This window comes from Tupaia chinensis, unplaced genomic scaffold, assembly GCF_000334495.1.
Source record: "Tupaia chinensis unplaced genomic scaffold, TupChi_1.0 Scaffold000646_1, whole genome shotgun sequence".
In the NCBI taxonomy this organism is placed as follows: Eukaryota; Metazoa; Chordata; class Mammalia; order Scandentia; family Tupaiidae; genus Tupaia; species Tupaia belangeri.
This window is the reverse complement of record NW_006160167.1, coordinates 2902560-2916011: the sequence shown is the minus strand read 5'-3', so window position 1 is coordinate 2916011 and position 13452 is coordinate 2902560. Positions and strand designations below refer to the sequence as shown.

Here is a 13452-nt window from a genome sequence, read left to right as displayed (position 1 = left end):
AAAAAAAAAAAATGTATCCCCCCCCATGACAGAGAGAAGCAGAAAGAGAGAGAGAGAGAGAGAGAGAGAGAGAGAGAGAGAGAGAACGCCCCTAACTAAGTCTCCAAACTGCAATTTATCCTCAATTTCAGCTGGCCAGGATCACAGTTGTGTGCAAATATGCCTGACGCCCTCAGGGAGGTTCCAGGACATGGATCAGGGCCTTTCCCATTATGTTACCACTGTGCTATCACCTCCCCCTCTAAACTTTTTTCTTTAGTGAAGTAGTAATGAACTTGTTTGTACATATTTTTAGCAGCATTTTAGCATTTTTTTTTAACCACTGGAAGGTCATTAAAAGGAGCTACTAGAAGTGGATTTTCTATTTCAAAAAGGCAACGATTTTTCTTTTAAGAAATTGTAATAAAATATACATAAAAATTTATTTACCATCTTAACCATTTTAAAGTACATAATTCAGTACTATTAAGTATATTCACATTATTATACAATTTCCTGAACTTTTTAAAAAGAATTATTTTATTTAACTTTCTTTCTTTCTTCCTTTACTTATTTTTAATTTGACCAGAGAGGAACAGAGTGAGAAACAGAGAGAAAAGTAAAGTGAGAAAGCAAGCTGCCAGGTCTAGGACTCGAACCACATTTGGCCATGTGGAGTCCAAGGCCCTTAACCACCACGCCACCTGCCGACCCCAATTTCCTGAACTTTTCATCTTACAAACTGAAACTATTTCCATTAAATGGATCTTCATTTTCTCCTCCCCCAGTCCCTAGAATCCACCATTCAACTTTTTGTTTCTATAATTTTGACTACCTGGATATCTCATTTAAGTGGAATCATACAGTAGTGTCATTTTCTGACTGACCTACTTCACTTAGCTTAATGTCCTCAAAGTTCATGCATGCTGTAGCATGTGTCAGAACTTCCTTTTTAAGGCTGAATAATATTTCACTGTATGTATAGACCACATTTTCCTTTTCTTTTTAAAATAATTGTTATTGGGTACATGTGCAAAGTGGAGAGAGACAGAGAGAGAAAAAGAGAAAGAGAAAAAGGGAGACAGAAATCACATCACACTCCCACAGAGGGAAGGTATGGCCACAGCACAATCCTTTCTCCTGCATTCTCCTCTCAGGATTTTGGGCACACATGTACACACATGTTACCTGGAGTATTTTCCAATGCTAGGTCTGGGGCTTGAACTGCACACTCAGGAGGAATCCAGCTGACTAAACCACCACACCATGGGCTAGCCCTATACCACATTTTGTTTATCTATTCATCTGTTGACAGACATTTGACTTATCTCTACCTTTGGCTATTGTGAGTAATAATATAGGTATATGAATTTTTTTTCAAGATCCCTGTTTTCAGTTCTTTTGGATATATGCCCAGAAGTAAAACTGCTGAATCATGTGGTAATTCTATTTTTAATTTTTTTCCAGAAACTACCATACTGGTTCCCATAAAATGGCGCACCAAGAGTTCCAATTTCTCTACCTCCTCACCAACACTTGTTATTTCCTGTTCCTAATAATAGCCATCCTAATGAGTATGAGGTGACACCTCATTGTGCTTTTTTATTTGCATTTCCCTGATGATTAGTGATGTCAAACATTTTTTCATATGATTATTAGCCATTTGTGTATCTTCTTTTCAGAAACATCTACTCAAGTCATTGCCCATTTAAAAATCATATTATTTGCTTTGCTGTTGTGAACTTGTAGAATAAAAAAGCAGACACATTTTTAAGGCTTTTTATAAAAACGAGGACACTCCATTCTATGAGGGTGGTGTTACACTATCCAACTCATGAGCATACTGATACTGCAGCCTTACCAGCACTTCATACTGCAATAAAAAAGATAAGCAAAAACTACTAATTTGCTAGGCAAACTATGGTATCTCGTTTTTAACTTTAAGCTACACTTTTGGACGGAGGTAGGAGGGAGAAGTTGGTAAAAAAGCTTCATCTCCATTCTATATCCCAGGAACAGCAGATAAATTGTTATCACTTCTAGAAAGTTCCAGACTCCCTGACCCATCGATTACTCTGTGTGCTAAGTACTAAGGCCCAGCTCTATTGGTCCTCTTAGAAAACCTCTTCTCAGGAGAATTGCCATCTCTCTTTCTTTTCTTTTCTCTATCTCTCTTCCTTCCTTCCTTCCTTCCTTCCTCTTTCTTTCTTTCTTTCTTTCTTTCTCTCTCTCTCTTTCTTTCTCTCTTTCTTTCTTTCTTCCTTCCTTCCTTCCTTCCTTCCTCTTTCTTTCTTTCTTTCTTTCTTTCTCTCTCTCTCTTTCTTTCTCTCTTTCTTTCTTTCTTCCTTCCTTCCTTCCTTCCTTCCTCTTTCTTTCTTTCTTTCTTTCTTTCTTCTTTCTTTTTCTTTCTTTCTTTCTTTCTTTCTTTCTTCTTTCTTTTTCTTTCTTTCTTTCTTTCTTTCTTTTCCTTACTGGGTATAAGTCCTTACCAGAACGATAGAGAGAGAGAGAAAGGGAGAGGATACGGCATCCCTCTTCCCCAAGAGGGATGATCATGCTTCAATCCTTTCCCCTCCATTTCCCCCTTCTTTCGGGATTTTGGACATGCACACACAGGTACCCAGTGTGTTTCTTAAGCCTCCAGGTCCAGTACTCAAACTGAGCTATTGGTCATGTAGGGCCTGGCTGTCTTAGTCACCAGGCCACAGAGCCAACCTGAAACTATCTTCTTTATACACCTTCATGAACATTAACGCTAATTATTAGGATGTATGTCATGACTATCACTCTTTATGGCCTTAACTTTCCTTTTCTAAAAATATACCAATATGCAATCTTTTCTCGCTTTCTTTTATCAATAAGTAGAAAATATTTAAAAAGGGCCAGCAAGTAATGTGGGGGGTAAGGCGGCTGGATGCCACATGGCCAGCTGTGTGATTTGAGTCCTAGAGCCAGCAGCTTAAGAATCAACTCCAGGCACAAGTGCATGCATGCCCAAACTCTTGAGAGGAGAATGGAGAAGAAGGAATTGTGGTGTGGCCACCTCCTGGGGAAGGGGGGAAGATTTCTAGCTCTCTCTCTCTCTGGTGAGTGTACATGCCCTGTGGAAAAGTAAAAAAATTAAAAAAAGAAATAAAATTAAAATAATAAAAAAAGATGTCTTTGAATATAATCTTTTTAAAATATAAAGTTCAATTTTAGGACTCAAAAATGAATGAATTATTTTCATTAATTAATTCATGACTGTCCATTGGCAGTCATGTTGTTTGCCATAAAATAAAGAAGAGGTTTCCTAAAAAGTTAGGAAACAGATAATCTCTAATTACCTTAAAAATACATAATCTTTGCTTTGAGAAATGAACTCCTAAGATAAGGTGGTGGATACAGCTAAGAAACCAATGAACTAGTATCATTTGGACATGATATACTTGAATCTACTGTATTTTGGCTTGGACCAAGTTTCAAGTTTATACCTTTTGTTTAAACACTATTAGGTATGTCATGTTAAAAATAAGTCCCATAGAAATAAGAGAATTGCGATAGTACAAAAATAGAGGCCAGAACAGGGACCGTGATCATTTCTATACTAATCTGTCAGGCCTTCCCTGAAACGCCAAGTTTAGATTTGGCCCCTACTCTATGATGAAGCTGATGAGGGGCATGTAGGGAAGAGTTGACCGAACTGGGGCATGTCTGGCCAGAGGTCGGACTCAAGGTGTCCTTCAGCCGCTTTGATTATGGGAAGGGCTGGCCAAGGGAAGACTCCAAAGAGCAGAACTCAGATGAGTGTCTTGAATTCACAAGGAAACTAATTTCAGCAGCAAAGTAAGGAAACACTTTCTAGTTAGAAGTCTCCCAATAGTGAAAGTGATCCAAAACAGCACAGAGTTGTCTCAGGAGGCAGGGAACACTGCATCACATTCACACGAAACAGAGGAACCTGTCCCAAGGATGTCTTGGAGGGAATTCGGACACTCCATGAGACCAGGGGTATACAGGCCACACAGATTCCTAATTTTCTCCTTTACGTAGAGAGAAACTTCATGGACACTGTGGTGAGGATGGAGTCACCTATATATAAAAAGCCAAACTCACCTGCAATAATGGCACTGGTTGTAAAGAAAATATGGTTAACTGGCACCACCGTCGTCGTATTGTAGAGTTTCGTGGCTTGATTCAGGAACCTAGAGCAGAAGGCACGCACTTACTGGAGCTCTGGCTTTAAGAGACACTCAGCAATAAGTTAACATTAACTTCAAGAAATGCCTGTTCTTTAGCTACAACTACAAAGGGAAAGGAAGTGCAGCGAAAGGGCATTTCCAATCAGCAGTCAGAGCTTATACGCATCTGATGTATGAGATCAGATGTCAGGTTTTATGGTCTGTTTAAACCAACAACAGTAACAATGAAAAGCAATTAATCATATTTGGAGGCCACAGAAGTTTGAGTTGGAAGTGATTCAAGCTGCTGGACCAGTATCGCACTGGGGCTGACTTATTAGGATAGACCCTAGAATCTGTTAAATATCATAGCTGGGGAATAGTATAGCTATCCATTGATATGCCACGTGCCAAGGAAGATGGAGAAGTAAAAGAATGTTTAATGTTTCAAAAACAACGCTCCGTGCTCCAGCTGCAGTGCACATGTGGGAGCTCGGCTGCTGCCTCTGGTCACCGACAGGAATGCAGGTTCCCTCAACTGTGCTGTGTTGTCCCAGCACAGGCCGGGATGAGACTCCTAAAGCGACGAATTGCACTGATAACACCTAGGTGCTTTAAAAAGGCGCTAATGCTCAGGTTGTAGTCTATAGCATCTTTGCAAGTGGAGCCCAGGTGGGTTTGTGTGCATGTGTGCACATATTCAGGAATATGAAGGGACTTCAGAAAGTTAATGGGAAGGGGTCAGTAGGTGGCGTAGTGGTTAAGGTGCTGGATTCCCCCATGGCTGACCATGGCTCAAGTCCTGGATCCAGCTGCTTGAAACTCACCACTGGGCCTGTGTGCATGCATGCCCAAAATCCTGACAGGAGAATGGAGGAAAGGATTGCAGCATGGCCATCTCCCCTGGAGGGTGATTTCTCACTTTCTCCCTCTCTGTCTCTCTGTGACTCTGGTGAGTGTACGTGAGAGAGATTTTGCCCTGTGGCAAAAATCTCTTTTAAAGAAAAGTTAATGGGAAAATGAAATTAAAGTACAAGTTGTTTTAGAACAAAAAATTTGAGATCTTTGCTTAGTTCTTCATGATACACATTTCCATGGTTTTTTTCGAAAGCCTCCTCCGTGTATATAAATGCATGTACATATGTGTATGTGTGCATGTCCATAAAGATACATGTACAAACTTCCTTGGGTAATTCTAATGGGCAGCCAAGGCTGAGCACTGCAGTTCTAGTGTGATGGGTACATAGGGCTGAAACAAGGCTGATAGGATGCAGCGTGCCTTCAGTCATGTTTGCCTTTTCAATTCATAAAGTTTAGTATAAAGATAATGATGCTCATCACTAAATCCCAAAATATATTGTAGGCTAATTCAGAAGATGAAAGAAAAGTAACAAAATAGCAAGAATCACACTCAGTCTTTTTTTTGGAGAGGTTTTGGCTATAGGAAGCATGCACTCACTGGGAAGACAGAGAGAGACAGAAAGCGAGAAATCACACCCCCAGGGGGGATGGCCACATTGCAATCCCTCCTCCATTCTCCTCTTGGGATCTTGGGCATGCACACACACATGCCCATCATGAGTTTAAGCCACTGGGTCCGGGACTCGGACTGTAGTCTGCTACATGGGAGTCCAGTGACAAAGCCATTATGCCAACTGCTGGTTCCCACACTCAGTCTTATAAGGAAATGTCAAACAGTGACAAACATTGGATTTCTCTACTAGCTCTCCACAGACCTTGTAACAGACCCTACATCCAGCCCATAACAATTATGCTTTACTTTTAGCACCTTCAGAAGAAACTGCTCTTATTCTGAGTATGAGCTTTGGCTTCCTATCTGGTGCTGGGGTGGTGCTCTGTAGTGTTTCAGGGTGAAAAGAAAACTTTCTGGTCAACCCAAGAAAGCCTAGCAGGCAAAGGCATAATCACAATGTGCAACGGAGAAGTGATTCAAGCAGATGGAGGTGGGGGAAAAAAGAGCAGAAATTAAAAATGTTTCATGTCACCACTATTAGACCCCAAGAGAAACATAAAACAATCATTCCACAATCCCATGGGCACCAAGAAAATTCTGGCCAAAGATGCAAAGTTCTGGGGAAAGGATTTCCCTCCCGGCCAAACGTCTGGTTTTGTCCATCTCTGAGCAATTAATGAGCATGAGCTAAGAAACGAAGGTGAAAGGTTCATGTATTTCCTATATTTAGAACAAGATCCTGGATGTGGACCTGCCCCTTTGATTTATTGCTAATGACAACCTGTGTACGATGGATATTAATTACAAGCAGAAGAGCATCAGGAAAGTATCAAAGTGCACTTAGCTGGATTATGGCTGCACTTTAGAACTCACCAGACATGAAGGCAAGGCTTAGTAAAATCTTATGATTGGAAGCGAAGGACAAGCAAGGCATGTTGGCTGAAGACAAGCTGTAGGTCCTTCACCCATAGAAACCAACGTGTCTAACATAAATCACTGTCCGAAGCCAATAGAGACGACTGCTCAGAGAAGCACAGGAATGTGGAGAGAATAGTGAGTATGTAGGAGCTAACTTACTTGACTTGGAAAACACAAGATGCTATCATGATGGTAAACATGATATAGAAGATGGGATAAGTTAGTTGCATTTTATCCGTCATAGAAAAAGTGATCATGCTTGAGACGGCTTTTACTGAAATAACAGTCAATGAGGCTGAAAAAGAAAACAAACAAAAAAACACAAATAAAGCACGTATCTGCGATAGAGTCACAAATAAATACACCAGTTTATGAGGCAGAGTAGCAAATACACCAACTGTGCTTTAAGAATGGAAACTGCGGTGGGTAGGGTGGAATCATGGCATTAACCCAGCAGCAGCCCTGGTGCCCAACCTGTGCTGCACTTGAAGTTTGCTTAATCAGCTAAAGGGCTGCTGCGAGTTGGGGTGCTTTTTACCTTTGGAGCAAGCTGTTTATTTCCCAGCCCTAACTGCTGAAGGGATGCTGCTGAGGTTATAATTACTAGTAGAAGGGAGAGGCGAAAACAATGAAGGGAGGAGATAAGGAAAGTCAGATTGTCTCTGGGACAGTAATGGTATTCAACCGTACTGAAAATTTTAAAGCCGAACAGATAAGACTGGAATGTGAAAAGCAACTCACGCTTTGAGTTTATTAAGAATTGTACTAAGTCTCTGTGCGAGCCTTTTAGTTAGTAGAAGCCTACAAGCTTTGCCAACATTACTTCTTGACAAGGACAATGATAGAAACAGGACCATGGCCCAGGATTCATTTTGCAGGGTCAATTGTAAATCTAAGATTTACATAAGCAGTATCTATTTATTTTATGTATAAAAAATGAATTCACTGGGAACCAGCAGTTAGCGTAATGGCTATGTCGCTGGACTCCCACGTGGTCGACCACAGTTCGTGTCCCGGACCCGGTGGCTTAAAACTCACGCAGGGCGCGTGTGAGTGCATGCCCAACATCTCGAGAGGAGAATGGAGGAGAAGGGATTGCGGCGTGACCATCCCCCCTAGGGGGAGATTTCTCGCTTTCTGTCTCTACGTCTCTGTCTGTCTGGCGAGTGCACACGCCCTATAGCGAAAAAAATCTCTCAAAAAAAATGAATTCATTAATTTGAGAATGAATTTTTCATAGGTTCCAAATGGCAAGTAAGAAAATGTGACTTTGGGGTTGGCAGGTGGCATAGTGGTTGGGGTGCTGAACTCCCACATGGCTGACCGTGGTTTGAGTCCTGGACCTGGTGGCTTTCTTTCTCTCTCTCTCTCTCTTGCTCTCTCTGGTGAGCATGCATGCCCTGTAGCAAATTAAGAAATAATAACAATGAATAAAATTAAATATATAATTCTTAAAAAACAAAAAATCCTGACAGGAGAATGGAGGAAAGGATTGCAGCATGGCCATCTCCCCTGGAGGGTGATTTCTCACTTTCTCCCTCTCTGTCTCTCTGTGACTCTGGTGAGTGTACGTGAGAGAGATTTTGCCCTGTGGCAAAAATCTCTTTTAAAGAAAAGTTAATGGGAAAATGAAATTAAAGTACAAGTTGTTTTAGAACAAAAAATTTGAGATCTTTGCTTAGTTCTTCATGATACACATTTCCATGTTTTTTTTCGAAAGCCTCCTCCGTGTATATAAATGCATGTACATATGTGTATGTGTGCATGTCCATAAAGATACATGTACAAACTTCCTTGGGTAATTCTAATGGGCAGCCAAGGCTGAGCACTGCAGTTCTAGTGTGATGGGTACATAGGGCTGAAACAAGGCTGATAGGATGCAGCGTGCCTTCAGTCATGTTTGCCTTTTCAATTCATAAAGCTTAGTATAAAGATAATGATGCTCATCACTAAATCCCAAAATATATTGTAGGCTAATTCAGAAGATGAAAGAAAAGTAACAAAATAGCAAGAATCACACTCAGTCTTTTTTTTGGAGAGGTTTTGGCTATAGGAAGCATGCACTCACTGGGAAGACAGAGAGAGACAGAAAGCGAGAAATCACACCCCCAGGGGGGATGGTCACATCGCAATCCCTCCTCCATTCTCCTCTTGGGATCTTGGGCATGCACACACACATGCCCATCATGAGTTTAAGCCACTGGGTCCGGGACTCGGACCGTAGTCGGCTACATGGGAGTCCAGTGACAAAGCCATTATGCCAACTGCTGGTTCCCACACTCAGTCTTATAAGGAAATGTCAAACAGTGACAAACATTGGATTTCTCTACTAGCTCTCCACAGACCTTGTAACAGACCCTACATCCAGCCCATAACAATTATGCTTTACTTTTAGCACCTTCAGAAGAAACTGCTCTTATTCTGAGTATGAGCTTTGGCTTCCTATCTGGTGCTGGGGTGGTGCTCTGTAGTGTTTCAGGGTGAAAAGAAAACTTTCTGGTCAACCCAAGAAAGCCTAGCAGGCAAAGGCATAATCACAATGTGCAACGGAGAAGTGATTCAAGCAGATGGAGGTGGGGGAAAAAAGAGCAGAAATTAAAAATGTTTCATGTCACCACTATTAGACCCCAAGAGAAACATAAAACAATCATTCCACAATCCCATGGGCACCAAGAAAATTCTGGCCAAAGATGCAAAGTTCTGGGGAAAGGATTTCCCTCCCGGCCAAACGTCTGGTTTTGTCCATCTCTGAGCAATTAATGAGCATGAGCTAAGAAACGAAGGTGAAAGGTTCATGTATTTCCTATATTTAGAACAAGATCCTGGATGTGGACCTGCCCCTTTGATTTATTGCTAATGACAACCTGTGTACGATGGGTATTAATTACAAGCAGAAGAGCATCAGGAAAGTATCAAAGTGCACTTAGCTGGATTATGGCTGCACTTTAGAACTCACCAGACATGAAGGCAAGGCTTAGTAAAATCTTATGATTGGAAGCGAAGGACAAGCAAGGCATGTTGGCTGAAGACAAGCTGTAGGTCCTTCACCCATAGAAACCAACGTGTCTAACATAAATCACTGTCCGAAGCCAATAGAGACGACTGCTCAGAGAAGCACAGGAATGTGGAGAGAATAGTGAGTATGTAGGAGCTAACTTACTTGACTTGGAAAACACAAGATGCTATCATGATGGTAAACATGATATAGAAGATGGGATAAGTTAGTTGCATTTTATCCGTCATAGAAAAAGTGATCATGCTTGAGACGGCTTTTACTGAAATAACAGTCAATGAGGCTGAAAAAGAAAACAAACAAAAAAACACAAATAAAGCACGTATCTGCGATAGAGTCACAAATAAATACACCAGTTTATGAGGCAGAGTAGCAAATACACCAACTGTGCTTTAAGAATGGAAACTGCGGTGGGTAGGGTGGAATCATGGCATTAACCCAGCAGCAGCCCTGGTGCCCAACCTGTGCTGCACTTGAAGTTTGCTTAATCAGCTAAAGGGCTGCTGCGAGTTGGGGTGCTTTTTACCTTTGGAGCAAGCTGTTTATTTCCCAGCCCTAACTGCTGAAGGGATGCTACTGAGGTTATAATTACTAGTAGAAGGGAGAGGCGAAAACAATGAAGGGAGGAGATAAGGAAAGTCAGATTGTCTCTGGGACAGTAATGGTATTCAACCGTACTGAAAATTTTAAAGCCGAATAGATAAGACTGGAATGTGAAAAGCAACTCATGCTTTGAGTTTATTAAGAATTGTACTAAGTCTCTGTGCGAGCCTTTTAGTTAGTAGAAGCCTACAAGCTTTGCCAACATTACTTCTTGACAAGGACAATGATAGAAACAGGACCATGGCCCAGGATTCATTTTGCAGGGTCAATTGTAAATCTAAGATTTACATAAGCAGTATCTATTTATTTTATGTATAAAAAATGAATTCACTGGGAACCAGCAGTTAGCGTAATGGCTATGTCGCTGGACTCCCACGTGGTCGACCACAGTTCGTGTCCCGGACCCGGTGGCTTAAAACTCACGCAGGGCGCGTGTGAGTGCATGCCCAACATCTCGAGAGGAGAATGGAGGAGAAGGGATTGCGGCGTGACCATCCCCCCTAGGGGGAGATTTCTCGCTTTCTGTCTCTACGTCTCTGTCTGTCTGGCGAGTGCACACGCCCTATAGCGAAAAAAATCTCTCAAAAAAAATGAATTCATTAATTTGAGAATGAATTTTTCATAGGTTCCAAATGGCAAGTAAGAAAATGTGACTTTGGGGTTGGCAGGTGGCATAGTGGTTGGGGTGCTGAACTCCCACATGGCTGACCGTGGTTTGAGGCCTGGACCTGGTGGCTTTCTCTCTCTCTCTTGCTCTCTCTGGTGAGCATGCATGCCCTGTAGCAAATTAAGAAATAATAACAATGAATAAAATTAAATAAATAATTCTTAAAAAACAAAACAAAACAAAAAAAACATGGTTTTAGGGCCAACAGGTAGCATGGTGGTTAAGGTGCTGAATCCCACATGACCAGCTCAGCAGTTTGAGTCCCAAAACTGGTGGCCTGAAAAATATGCTGGGTATATGTTCATGCGTGCTCAAAAATCCCAAGAGGAGAATTGTGGAGAAGGGGTTTCAGCATGGCCATTTACCCTGGAGGGTGCTTTTGCACTTTCTATCTCTGTCTCTCTCCAAAAGCACATGTGTCCTATGGTAAAAACCAAAAAAAAAAAAAAAAAACAAAAGAAAGAAGAGAAGCGTCAAAAGGTTATACCAATGTAGAAGCAAGCAAGCATTTTCTGGAACACCATGTTTCTGTAGGAAGAAGACAGTATATTCTCTTTCTGTCTTACATCCCTTGATGTTCCTGTTGCACATAATTCCATAATTGAGCTGAAACCCACAGGAAGCTCAAAAATACCTTTTAAATGGAATCAAATAATTATAAGTCAAAGGCAATGTGAAGGAACAATGTCCTTTCTGCCATTGTCCTACCTGGTCATAATATATCTTTGCTTTATTCCTTTAAGCTTTTGAAAAGGTACTATTTCTTTTTATATGTATGTAAAGAATTGTTTAAAATAGCAGTTGATGACCAACCAGGAATTGTATTCCACAATTTCCTTTCCTAAAAAATTGAAAATATAACTTGAGGGGCACATTTCCAAATTAGTTATTTTCTTTTATTTTCAATTAAAAGTCATAATTCACAGAGAGACCAGGTGATAAATTCTAAAAACAAACCCCTACTCTGAACAAAGAGGCCCTTACAACCAGGCCTCTCTCCATCCCAAGTATCTTTTGACTAGATCCTTTTACATACTTCCTAATGATTACAACAATAGTCATATCTTAGCTAATGTCAAAATTTTAAATATCTATTGAGATGTGTGCCACTTGACGGCTTAAGTTTGTAGGTTAGCTCTTGAGGGACCTTGATTTCTTCCTGAACACTTTGCCTGAAATTAGAGCATAAAAATGTGGTTATGGTCCCGTGGTCTGAACAGCCAGGTTTCCCAAAGGGATAATTAATGGAGAAAGAATTGAACACACTGTTCCATTAGTCTCAGAACCTCGGGATGGCCAAGGACCTTAAAGGTCATCTAATCTAACCACCATCTGATTTTAAGCTGTACTTAAGCGCAAAACTAGAATTCTTTATTAAACTGCTAAACAATCCATTTCTATAGTTGTTATATTTTTAAAGCATGTATAATAACCAACTGATTAATCACTGTTTATTATAATTCTATAAGTTATTTCTAGGCTGTTGTTTTAGGGGGAGGTGGCTGATGAGGCTAGGTGAGAATACAATTTTTAATGTTTTATCATTCTAATGTGCATATATAAAAATAGAACATACTTTTCTAGACAAAGAAAAATGCTAGAATAAACTACATCAAGGTAAGAAAATACACTGAGATATGGTCAGTAGTGATCTCTAGCACTAGAATAATAAATATAAAATGATTTTTTAAAATGTAAAATGTAAAATAAATGTGAAATGATATTTTTTAACAGTCCATAAAAGTTTACACGTTCATTTAAAAATTTTTGGAAAAATGTGGAAAAGCCTGGAAGGAAAAATTAAAATATATAATCTCAACACATACCCCTAAAATCTTTTTTTTTTTTTTTCTTTTACATTTTTGCTACAGGGCGCACGTGCTTGCTGGAGACAGACAGGGACAGAGGGAGAGGGAAAGTGAGAAAGCACCCTCTAGGACTGTTGGCCATGCTGCAACCTCTTCCCTATTCCCCTTCAAGGATCCTGAGCATAAACACACAAACCCAGTGAATTTCCCAGCCCCTGAGTCTGAGGATTGCGTAGCTGGCCATGCGAGATTCACCTGCCCCAAACTTCACACCGTCTGTTGCCCCACCCCTAAATCATCAGCACCTGGGCACATTGTTATTTTTGTATCTGTGTATAAACATTTTGTAACACGTGACTCATATGGAATATACTACTTGGAAATGTACTTTTCATGACCATTACGTATTTCCTATACTGTTAAATATCCTTCTAAAGCATGATTTTTAGTGTCTGTAAAAATTGCTTTTGTATGAATGTATAACCTATTTTGGCAATACCTATTTTTGGATATTTAGATTGTATTGCTTTTTTTTGTTTGTTTCTTTTTTAGTATTAAAAATGAGGCTGTGATGAATATCCTTGAGCATAAATCTTTGTATATCTTTCTGCCTATTTCCTTAGAAAAGCCCCCTAACGGGAAATTACTGTGTCAATGCTCACCCTGAAGGCTTCTGAAATATTGCCTTCCAGAGAGTACCAGTCATACTCTGCCCTATTATGCTACAGAGCTTGACGTGAATTTTTCTATTTTTCTTTTTATCTTTCTCTATTTTCTTTTTTTTTTTTTTTTAGAGAAATTTTTGCTATAGGGCATGTGCGCTCACCAGA

General features: G+C 40.3%; 1 protein-coding gene across 1 annotated transcript in view; it reads right to left on the bottom strand.

Moving 5' to 3' along the window:
* NIPAL2 (NIPA like domain containing 2) overlaps positions 1-13452 on the bottom strand; it is a 111902-nt gene that overhangs the window by 4930 nt on the left and 93520 nt on the right. The window contains exons 8-9 of the mRNA XM_006159726.1: positions 9692-9827; positions 4075-4163 (exon numbers count right to left, since the gene is read on the bottom strand). Of these exons, the coding sequence (XP_006159788.1) occupies positions 4075-4163; positions 9692-9827 (225 nt within the window). The remainder of the gene's footprint in view (positions 1-4074; positions 4164-9691; positions 9828-13452) is intronic.